This window comes from Rhincodon typus, chromosome 27 (genome assembly GCF_021869965.1).
Source record: "Rhincodon typus isolate 14 chromosome 27, sRhiTyp1.1, whole genome shotgun sequence".
Lineage (NCBI taxonomy): Eukaryota > Metazoa > Chordata > Chondrichthyes > Orectolobiformes > Rhincodontidae > Rhincodon > Rhincodon typus.
Window position 1 is genome coordinate 42,021,389 of NC_063358.1, and position 12,337 is coordinate 42,033,725.

General features: G+C 46.7%; 1 protein-coding gene across 1 annotated transcript in view; it reads right to left on the bottom strand.

Annotated features, from left to right (window-relative positions):
- Positions 1-1,129: 1,129 nt before the first annotated feature.
- The window catches only part of LOC109921632 (collagen alpha-2(IX) chain-like), an 86,565-nt gene continuing 75,357 nt past the window's right edge, over positions 1,130-12,337 (bottom strand). The window contains exons 20-23 of the mRNA XM_048612968.1: positions 6,940-6,984; positions 3,481-3,534; positions 3,313-3,366; positions 1,130-1,234 (exon numbers count right to left, since the gene is read on the bottom strand). Coding sequence (XP_048468925.1) covers positions 1,130-1,234; positions 3,313-3,366; positions 3,481-3,534; positions 6,940-6,984 — 258 coding nt within the window. The remainder of the gene's footprint in view (positions 1,235-3,312; positions 3,367-3,480; positions 3,535-6,939; positions 6,985-12,337) is intronic.

Below are 12,337 nucleotides of genomic sequence, written 5' to 3' on the forward strand. Positions count from 1 at the left end.
GTTATTGAACAGATTCAAGGCTGAGTTAGATAGATTTTGCTGGACAAAGGAGTCGAGGGTTATTGGGCAGGGGGTGCGAAGGCAGATTTAAAAGTGGAGCTGAGGTCACAATCAGATCAGCCATGATCTCACTGAATGGTGGAGCAGGGTCAAAGGGCTGAATGGCCTCACCTTGCTCCTTTGTTCTATCACTGCAATCTCATGTTAGCACCTATTCGGAGTTACAGCACATCCCATTGTACGCGCTGGGCAGTCTAGCCCATATTATTCCACAGTGCAGTGACAAGCTGTAAATAAGTCACAAGCAATAGGTCCTTCATACAATCAGTAAGGCAGCTAATGGTTACTCTAGCAGAGAAACACTAACTCTTTCACATTATTCTGGAGTCTCTAGAAAAAAAAACATCAATCTCCAAAGACTCTATTGCAAATTGTGATGCTTTTGGGGAGTTTTAAAAACATCTGGCATTGGGTATGAAAATGTTGCTTGGTTGACAGTCAGAAATCATCCAGTCAGATGAAGTATTTTTTCAGTTTGTCTGGGTAGGCAGAGAGTGACACAGCACCACCCACCCACTATGTCCACTAACCCTCATCACTCACCCATTACACCACCAACCCAACCCACTCATGAGACTCTCAACCTCACACACCCACCCTCCATACCCCCTAAACCCACCCACCAACTCTCCATATCCCTCAAACCCATCCATCTCTCCATTGCCCTCAACCCCATCCACCCACCCTCTGTACCCACCAAACCCACCCACTTTCCATATTCCTCAACCCCACCCACCCACTCTCCAGATCTCTCAAACCCACCCATCTCTCCATAGCCCTCAACCCCACCCACCCACCAAACCCCACACCATGCATTCACCCATCCACTATACCCTTCAACATCAACAATCCACAATGTCTCTCAACCCCAGATCCCTATGGTACATGGTATGGCCTGCATTCCCATCTGGTCTCTCAACCTCACCCACTCAGCTAATTCTTGGGAGATGTGTATGTGCAGTTAGGGCCACAATATCAGATTTGATTGTTGGGATTCAAATGGGGAAGGAGGTCATGTGAAGACTTCCTTTGTCACACACTTGGACCCCAGGAGTTTGAAAGTTGCCCATTAGCTGCCAGCACCAGTTAATGAAGCAGCATCAGCAAATGACTTAACGCTGACTAACGACTCATCTTCATCTTCATCTTTAGCTGCTAGTGAAGTTCCAGAAGACTGGAGGGTAGCTAATGTTGTTCCGTTGTTTAAGAAAGGTAGCAAAGACAAGCCAGGGAACTACAGGCCAGTGAGCCTCACTGGCATCAGTGGTAGAGAGGATACTGAGGGACAGGAGCAACCAATATTTGGATAGTCAAGGTCTGATTAGGGCTAGTCAGCCTGGATTTGTGCGCAGGAAATATAACACAGAACATAGAACAGTACAGCACAGTACAGGCCCTTCGGCCCATGATGTTGTGCCAACCTATTATCCTACTAAGATCAATCTACCCTGTATACCCTACATTTTACTATTCTCCATGTGCCTATCCAAGAGTCGCTTAAAAGTCTCTGAAGTATCTGACTCCGCTACCACTGCCGGCAGCGCATTCCACACGCCCAACACTCTCTGTGTAAAGAACCTACCTCTGACATCTCCTGTATACCTTCCTCCAATCACCTTAAAATTATGTCCCCTTGTAATAGTCATTTCCACCCTGGGAAAAAAGTCTCTGACTATCCACTCTATGCCTCTCATCATCCTGTACACCTCTATCAAGTCCCCTCTCCTCCTCCTTCGCTCCAATGAAAAAAGCCCTAGCTCCTTCAACCTTTCCTCATAAGACCTGCCCTCCAGTCCAGGCAGCATCCTGGTAAAATCATGTCTGACAAATCCTTTAGAGTTTTTCAAAGGGGTAACCAAGATGATGGATGAGGGTAGGGCAGTGGGTGTTGTCTATATGGATTTTAGTAAGGCCTTTAATAAGATCCCGCATGGCAGGCTAGTCATGAAGGTTAGGTCACATGGGATCCAGGGAGATCTAGCTAATTGGATTCAAAATTGGCTCAATGGTAGAAAGCAGAGGGTGATGGCTGAAGGTTGTTTCTAGGACTGGAGGCCTGTGACTATTGGTGTGCCACAGGGGTCGGTGCTGGGAACTTTATTATTTACATAAATGAACTGGATGTGAATGTACAAGGCATAATTAGTAAGTTTGCGGAAGATACAAAATTAGGAGGTATCGTTGATAGCGAGGAAGGTTATCAAAAATTACAAAGGGATCTTGATCAAATGGGGAAATGGGCTGAGGATTAGCAAATGCAATTCAAGATAAGTGTGAGGTGTTGCACTTTGGAAAGTCAAACCATGGTAGGACTTATATAATAAATGGTAAGGTCCTGAGGAGTGTTGTGGAACAGAGGGACCTAGGAGTTCAAGTATGTAATTCATTAAAAGTGGCGTCATAGATAGACAGGGCAGTGAAGAAGGCATTTAGCATGCTGGCCTTCATCAGTTGAGGCACTGAGTACAGAAGTTGGGACGTTATGTTACACCTGTATAAGTCGTTGGTGAGGCTGCACTTGGAGTATTGTGTACAGTTTTGCTCACCCTGTCATAGGAAAGACATAGTTAAAGTGTGCAAAGAAGAGGTTGTTGCCAGGACTAGTAGGCCTGAGTTATAGGGAGAGGTTGGACAGGATAGGATTTTATTTCTTGGAACGTGGGAGAGTGAGGGGTGACCTTATTAAGGTGTATAAAAATCATGAGGGGCACAGATAAGATGAATGCATATAGTCTTTTCCCCAGGGGTGGGGAATTGAAAACTAGAGGGCATGGGTTTAAGGTGAGAGGGGATAGATTTAAGGAGGACCTGAGAGGCAACTTCTCAGACAGTGGTGCGTATATGGAATGGGGTACCAGAAAAAGTGGTTGAGGCAGGTACAATAAAACATTTAAAAAATACATTTGGATTGGTACATGGATGGGTAGGGTTTAGAGGCATATGAACCAAATGCAAGCAATCGGAACTAGCTGAGTGGGCACCATGGTCAACATGGACCAGTTTGGGCCGAACAGCCTGTTTCCATTCTGTATTACTCTATGACTCAGTGTTAGCTAATGACTTAATGCTAACTAATGACTCAGTGGCAGCTAATGACTCAGCACCAACTAATGAGTTAATGCTGACTAATGACACAGCACTAACTAATGACTCAGCACCAGCCAGTGACTCAGCACCAGCCAGTGACTCAGCACCAGCTAATGACTCAGCGCCAGCAAATGTGTGTTCTTTGTGAACTTGCACATGACTCACCTTTAGACCCATGGGTCCTGGTGGGCCAATCTCACCTTCAGGTCCAGGCTCACCCTGTCAACACCAAAACATATGGTTAATGCATGTATCTATTTCGGCATTTTATAGGATTTTGATGTTGGGAGGAAAACAGTAATGAGATCAAATAAATTGATATTTTTTCCTTACCATTTGACCTGGAGGGCCAGTGGGACCAGTCATTCCTTGAGTCCCTCTTTCACCCTGTGAAAAGACAGCGCCAGTTAGTGAGCTCTGACAAACAGCCCTAACCAGGGGTTTGAAGACAACAGTAACTTATGGTTATAAGGCACATTTACCAGAGGGGAATACCTCCAGGAAGCTTACAAGAGCATTGTTAAATCCAATTTAATGATTAGCCACATAAGGGTGTTTTAGATCAAAGTGCTACACATTTGGTTGAAGAGGAGGTTTTTAGGGAAGTTTTCATCTGAAAGGAGCTGCAGGGGTCAATTGAATACATGATCACTAATGGTGGGCTGAAGCTGATACAACAGGGTAAGCAACAACTTGCCTTGGGGTTACTTCACAAATGTCCTGATCTGTGATTGGTTAGCACTCAACCAACTTGTCCAAGTGGTAAAGACTCAGCCTGGGAGATATCAGGAGGAAGTCGCAATGGCTTCTGTACTGATGTGATGTGTATTCTAGTGAGTAGGTGAAGTAATTACCATCAACATTCATGACTGCACACTGCAGGACAGCAAAGCTCCAATCTGATCCATTGATGGTGGGATCTGTCTATTCCATGTCACTTTCATCATTTGGCTGGAAGCTGGATCGTGCACTGGCACCGAGTGTTTTTGAAAATGAAGTGTACTGCCAAGCAACAAGTCTTGGACTGGTTTAAATATAGCTTATCACAGACCTGAGGAACGGTTGGGACAGAGACCACCAAAAAGCCTGTTAGCAAGCCCAATCCTTCTCTTTATCTTTAAGTAGAAAAGAGATAACATCTAGAGATTTTGTAAAAAGAAGAAAAACCTCTAATTCAAGCCAAGATCCAGGTCCAACTGACTGGCTACTGCACTGAGGATTGCCATGGTCAACATCAACATGATAGCATCACCGAATATTAAAGAAAAAAACTGTCAGGAAGTCACTAATCTCCTCCTTTGGACTGAACACTGATCCACAGGCTTTGTGTATTTTTGCCTATATATTTTCTACCCACAATAGTCTTTAAAAGACTGTTTATCTCGCCTGTCTTATCTGTCCTATTTGTGAGTGTACATACGTGTTTGGATTTCGAAGGATGCAGTTTAAATTTGCATATTAGGAAATAATAATCTGTTTCGCTACACGGAGGAGGATAGGTTGGTTGCAATAAATAAGTCGTTGCTTGACCGTTGATGCAACTTGGTGCGTTTCTTTGTCATGGTCAAACATATTTACACGGAGGGTGGTGGTTCGCATGTGGGATGAACTTCCTGAGGAAGTGGTGGATGTGGGTACAATTACAACATTTAAAAGACACTTGGATAAGTACATGCTAGGAAAGGTTTAGAGGGATATGGGCCAGGAGCATGCAGGTGGGACTAGTTTAGTTTGGGATTTTGTTTGGCATGGACTGGTTGGACCAAAGTGTCTGTTTCCGTGCTGTATGACTCTATAACTCTATTAACCATCCCAGAGATATTGGTTGTATTTCACATTTGTGATGATGCGTGGAATATCGGGGCTTGATTTCCAGCACAATATTCACACCAGGAAAATGGAAATCAAATCCAATAAATGGGAGGATATTGAGATGTGTAGAGGAAGTGAGATACATTAGAAGATGTATCTATAGGTCATTGAAGTGACAGGACAGGCAGTTAAAGTGGTAATGAAGGCATATGGGATGTCTTCTTCATTGGGTGAGATACTGAATACAAGAACATAGATGGAATGTTGGAACTATAAGACACTGGCTAAACTACAGGTGGAATTTTGTATACAATTCTCGTCAGCACATTACAGGGCTCTTGTGTCCTTACCTCTGACCTGGGTTCAAGTCCCTACTGCTCCAGAGGTATGTAATAGCATCTCTGATTGGGTTGATTGGAAAATAGATTTTTAATACATGCTTTAGACAGAGTACTGGGGAGATGTACAAGAATGTTTCCTTGTGATAAAACTGCATCTATGAGGAAAGATTGGATAGGCTATAGTCATTTTCCTCGGAAAAGATGTGCAGGTTAGGTGGATTGGCCATGCTAAATTGCCCTGTAGGGTGCAGAGTTGTGGCATACTCCTCAAAGGGTTGGTGCAGATTTAATGGGCCAAATGGCCTCTATCTGCACTGTAGGAATTCTTTGTTTCTATAATTCTAAGAGGGACTGAGGGGTGACATAACCGAGATTTAGAAAATTACGAAGGCCTGGAAGGATGGAGAGGAAAGAGCTGTTTCTTCTCGCTGCGAGGTCAATTACAAACAGCACAGAACAAAAGTAGAGGGAACATGAGGAAAAGCCATTCCCCCTGGAGCATGGAGGGTGTCTGGAATTCACTACTCACATTAGTGGCTGACGGGGAAGCACTCAACTCATTTAAAATGAACCTGAAGTGCTGTAAACTGCAAGACTACACACCAGTTACTGGAAACTACAGTTAGAGTATGCCACTTTTTTTTTTGTTTGACAGTCTGAATGACTTCTTTCTGAGCTGTAATCTTTCCATGGTTTTCTGGACTGTGTACCACTGTGTGGTCTTATCTGTCGACTGTCATGCAGGACTTAGCCAGGGCTGGTCATTGGTATGTGAAAGAGTGGGTACTGGTAGAAAACATAGAACTGTGTATGCGGGAGATCTGAAACAAAAACAGAAATTGCTGGCGAAACTCAGCGGGTCTGGCAGCATCTGTGGGAAGAAAGCAGAAGCTAACGTTTCAAGTCCAGTGACTATTCTGATGTTCTGGGTGGTACGGTGGCTTAATGGTTAGCCCTGTTTGCCTCACAGCATCGGGGACCTGGGTTCCATTCCAGCTTTGGGTGACTGTCTGTGTGGAGTTTGCACGTTCTCCCCGTGTCTGCAAGGGTTTCCTCCAGGTGCTCCGGTTTCCTCTCACGGTCCAAAGATGTGCAGGTTAGGCCAATTGGCCATGCTAAATTGGTCATAGGGTCCATCGGAGTCCAGGTGAGTTAGCAATGGTAAATGTGGAGATGGGGGGGATCTGAGTAGGATGCTCTTTGGAAGGTCGCCGCAGACTGCATGGGTTGAAAGGCCTCTATCTCCACTTTGGGGATTCTATGTCTGTTTTTGTCACAGTAGACACTGGTGGTAGGGTCTGGGCAAATAATGTGTTGGTGTTCTCTGTAAACTGCAGGCACGCCCCAGTCTGCTCATTTCCAGGTTAAACGACAATTCTGAAATTCATCTTAAGGAGTTACTTGACTAGTTAAATAGAAACTAGTAATAAAAAGCAAAGGTGGAAGCCAATTCGACACAAAACATTCCCCTGAGAAGCTCAAGCAGAAAACTGAGACACGTCTGGAAATAACTAGAAGTTCGAATGAAACTAATGACAAAACTGAAAAATAAAGACAAACATAACAAAAGACGTGCGATAAAATTAAGAGCCAGATTTCTCTGAAGTATGATGAAGCCACTGTTTAGAGGAATTATTACCTTAGAACCAGCAGCTCCCTTCTGACCAGGTTGTCCAGGTAAACCCTGTCAAAGGGAAAGTAATCTGTTAGTTTACTGCATTAGTTTAGAGCACAATGAACTGAGGGTTATTCAATAAAAAAATTACACATTTTAATCACACTGGGATACACTTCCTGAAGTTGCTGATTACCACTGGGATGCAATTCTTGAAAGTACTGAAATTGACAGAACACAGAACAGTACAGCACAGGAACGTGCCCTTCGGCTCACGTTGTGCTGAACGTGACGCCGAATGAAACTAATCCCTTTTGCCTGCCCTTAGTCCATATCGGTTCCTTGCATGTTTATGTAATTACCTAGAAGTCCTTTAAGTACCATTATCGTATCTACCTCAACCACCACTACTGGCAGTGCATTCCAGACTCTGACCACTCTGTGTAAAAAAACTCGACCCTCACGTTTCCTTTTAACTCTCCTCCCTCCCACCTTAAATGCATGCCCTCTAGTATTAGACATTTCAACTCTGAGGAAAAGATTCTGACTGTCAACACTATCTATGCATCTCATTATTTTACAGACTTCTATGAAGTCTCCCCTCACCATGCACCACTCAACAGAAAACAATCTGAGACAGTAGGAACTGCAGATGCTGGAGAATCTGAGATAACAAGGTGTAGAGCTGGATGAACACAGCAGGCCAAGCAGCATCACAGGAGCAGGAAAGCTGACGTTTCGGGCTTAGACCCTTCTTCAGAAATGGGAGAGGGGAAGGGGGTTCTGAAATAAATAGGGAGAGGGGGGAGGCGGATAGAAGATGGATAGAGGAGAAGATAGGTGGAGAGGAGACAGACAGGTCAAAGAGGCTGGGATGGAGCCAGTAAAGGTGAGTGTAGGTGGGGAGTTAGGGAGGGGATAGGTCAGTCCAAGGAGGACGGACAGGTCAAGGGGGCTGGATGAGGCTAGTAGGTAGGAGATGGGGGTGGGGGTTGGGGTGGGAGGAGGGGATAGGTGGGAGGAAGGACAGGTTAGGGAGGCGGGGACAAGCTGGGCTGGTTTTGGGATGTGGTCGGGGGAGAGGAGATTTTGAAGCTTGTGAAGTCCACATTGATACCATTGGGCTGCAGGGTTCCCAAGCGGAATATGAGGTGCTGTTCCTGAAACCTTCGGGTGGCATCGTTGTGGCACTGCAGGAGGCCGTGGATGGACATGTCGTCTGCGGAATGGGAGGGGGAGTTGAAATGGTTCGCGACTGGGAGGTGCAGTTGTTTATGCGAACCGAGCGTAGGTGTTCCGCAAAGCGGTCACCAAGCTTCCGCTTGGTCTCCCCAATGAAGAGGAGGCCACATCGGGTACAGCGGATGCAGTATACCACATTAGCAGATGTGCAGGTGAACATCTGCTTGATGTGGAAAGTCTTCTTGGGGCCTGGGATGAAGGTGAGGGGGGAGGTGTAGGGGCAGGTGTAGCACTTCCTGCGGTTGCAGGGAAAAGTGCTGGGTGTGGTGGGGCTGGAGGGGAGTGTTTTGCGGACAAGGAAGTCCCGGAAAGAGTAGTCCCTCCGGAAAGCAGGTAAGGGTGGGGAGGGAAAAATGTCTTGGGTGGTGGGGTCGGATTGCAGATGGCGAAAGTGTCAGAGGATGATGCGTTGAATCCGGAGGTTGGTGGGGTGGTATGTGAGGACGAGGGGGATTCTGTTTTGGTTGTTATTGCGGGGAGGGGGTGTGAGGGATGAGTTGTGGGAAATGCGGGAGACACGGTCGAGGGCATTCTCAACCACTGAGGGGGGGAAGTTGCGGTCCTTGAAAAACGAAGACATCTGAGATGTTCGGGAGTGGAATGCCTCATCCTGGGAGCAGATGCGGTGGAGGCGAAGGAATTGGGAATAGGGGATGGCATTTTTGCAGGAAGGTGGATGGGAGGAGGTGTATTCTCGGTAGCTGTGGGAGTCGGTGGGCTTGAAATGGATATCGGTTTCCAGGTGGTTACCAGAGATGGAAACAGAGAGGTCCAGGAAGGAGACAGAGGTATCAGAGATGGTCCAGGTGAACTTAAGGTTGGGGTGGAAGGTGTTAGTGAAGTGGATGAACTGTTCGAGCTCCTCGTGGGAGCATGAGGCAGCGCCGATACAGTCATCAATGTAACGGAGGAAGAGGTGGGGTTTAGGGCCAGTGTAGCTAAGGAAGAGGGATTGTTCCATGTAACCTACAAAGAGGCAGGCATAGCTTGGGCCCATGCCACCCCCTTTGTCTGTAGGAAGTGGGAGGAATTGAAAGAGAAGTTGGGTGAGGACGAGTTCGGCTAACCATTCCTCAGACGACATATCCATCCTGGGCCTCCTGCAGTGCCACAATGATGCCACCTGAAGGTTGCAGGAACAGCAACTCATATTCCGCTTGGGAACCCTGCAGCCCAATGGTATCAATGTGGACTTCACAAGCTTCAAAATCTCCCCTCCCCCTACCGCATCCCAAAACCAGCCCAGCTTGTCCCTGCCTCCCTAACCTGTCCTTCCTCCCACCTATCCCCTCCTCCCACCTCAAGCCCCACCCCCATCTCCTACCTACTGGCCTCATCCCGCCCCCTTGACCTGTCTGCCCTCCCTGGACTGACCTACCCCTCCCTAACTCCCCACCTACACTCACCTTTACTGGCTCCATCCCCGCCTCTTTGACCTGTCTGTCTCCTCTCCACCTATCTTCTCCTCTATCTATCTTCTATCCGCCTCCCCCTCTCTCCCTACTTATTTCAGAACCCCCTTCCCCTCCCCCATTTCTGAAGAAGGATCTAGGCCCAACACGTCAGCTTTCCTGCTCCTCTGATGCTGCTTGATCTGCTGCGTTCACCCAGTTCTACACTTTGTTATCTCAGAAAACAATCTGAGTTTTTTCTAGCCTCTCCTTATCGCTCATACCCCTTAATCCAGGCAGCATCCTGGTAAACCTCTTCTGCATCCTCTCCAAAGCCTCCACATCCTTCCTGTAATGTGGTGACCAGAACTGATTGCAGTACTCTAAGTGCAGCCTAATCAAAGTCTTATAAAGCTGCAACATCACTTCCTGACTCCTGTACTCAATTCCTCAACCAATAAAGGGAAGCATGCCATATGCCTTCTTCACCATCCTATCTACTTGCATGACCACTTTCAGGGAGCTATGGACTTGAATCCCAAGATCCTGCCATTAACTGTATACTTTTCCTTAACATTTCATCTCCCAAAGTGCAGCATCTCACACTTACCCGAATTAAACTCCATCTGCCATTTCTCCGCCCATATCTGTAACTGATCTCTATCCTGCTGTATCCTTTGACAACCTTCTACACTATCCACAATTCCACTGATCTTTGCATCATCAGCAAAATTACTAACCCATCCATCTACATTTACATTTAAGTCATTTATATATATCATAAACAGCAGAGGTCCCAGCACGTATCCCTGTGAAACACCACTAATCACAGATCTCCAGCCTGAAAAACATCCTTCCACCACTACCCTCTGCCTTCTAAGGGCAAGCCAATTCTGAATCCAAGTGGCCAAGTCACCATGAATCCCATTTATCTTAATCTTCTGGATGAGCCTACCATGAGGGACCTTGTCGAAAGCCTGACTAAAATCTACGTAGACAACATCCACTGCTCTCCCCTCATCGATCACCTTTGTCATCTCATCGAAAAATTAAATCAAGTTAGTAAGACATGACCTGTCCTGCACAAATCCATGCTGACAGGCCCTAATTAAGCCATACTTTTCCAAATGTGCATAAACACTAGCCCTAAGAATTCTCTCCACTGGCTTCCCAACAACCGATGTTAGACTCACTGGTTTATAGTTTCCTGGATTATCCCGATTTCTCCTCCTGAATAGAGGAACAACATTAACTACTTGCCAGTCCTTTGGGACCTCTCCTGTGGCAGAGGGCTACAAAGATCTTGGTCAAGGCCCCAGCAATCGCCTCTCTTGCCTCTCTCAGTAACCTGGGGTAGATATGATCAGGCCCTGGGGAGTTATCCACCTTAATGCTCTTCAAGAGATCCAACACCATGTCTTTCTTGATCTCAAAATACCTGAGCATATTAGCATGCTCCATACAAATCTCACTATCCTTCATATCCTTCTCCTGGGTGAATACTGATGCAAAGTACTCATTTAGGATCTCACCCACATTCTCTGCCTCCAAGCACAAGCTCCTTCCTTTATCCTTGAGTCGTTCTACCTTCTCCCTACTTATCCTCTTGTTTTTAATGTATCTATAGAATGCCTTGGGATTCTCTCTAGCCATACCTGCCAAGGTTGTTTCATGGCCCCTTCTTGCTCTCCTAATTCCCTGCTTGAGTACTTTCCTGCTTTCCTTATATTCCTCACAGGCCCTGTCTGATTTTAGCTTCCTAAACTTTACATATTCTTCCTCAGAGTTAATACAATGTGGAGCTGGAGGAACACAGCAGGCCAGGCAGCATCAGAGGAGCAGGAAAGTTGACATTTCGGGTCGGGAGCTTCTTCAGAAGAGTCCCAACCCGAAATGTCAACTTTCCTTCTCGTCTGATGCCGCCTGACCTGCTGTGTTCCTCCAGCTCTACACTGTATTATCTCTGACTCCAGCATCGGCTGTTCTTACTATCTTTGACATATTCTTCTTTCTCCCTTTTGACTAAATTCACAACCCCCCTCATTATCCAAGGGTCCCTTACCTTGTCCTTCCTCCTATCCTCAGTTGGGGGCAGTTCCAGAAGTGCTCATTCTCACTGTGAAACAAATGCTGAAGGTGCCACCTCTCACTGTGTTAATATGCTGACACTTACTGGAATAAATTTCTGGAATGTGCTGACTCTCACAAGGATACAATTCCTGAACATGCCCCGATAGTTCTGACTCTTGAAGGGATACACTTCCTGAACGTGCTGACTCTCTAAGGTACAGTTCCTGATGGTGTTGGCTCTGATTGGGAGACGGTTCCTGATGGCTTGGGCTATCATATGGATACAGTTCCTGAAGGTGCTGACTCTCACTGGGATACAGTTCCTGAGGGGGCTGACTCTCACTGGGATACATTTTCTGAAGCTGCTGACTCTCACTGGGATACAGTCCCTGAGGGGGCTGACTCTCACCGGGGGACAGTCCCTGAGGGGGCTGATTCTCATTGGGATACAGTCCCTGAGGGGGCTGACTCTCTCTGGGACACAGTCCCTGAGGGGGCTGACTCTCTCTGGGACACAGTCCCTGAGGGGGCTGACTCTCTCTGGGACACAGTCCCTGAGGGGGCTGACTCTCTCTGGGACACAGTCCCTGAGGGGGCTGACTCTCTCTGGGACACAGTCCCTGAGGGGGCTGACTCTCTCTGGGACACAGTCCCTGAGGGGGCTGACTCTCACTGGGACACAGTCCCTGAGGGGGCTGACTCTCACTGGGACACAGTCC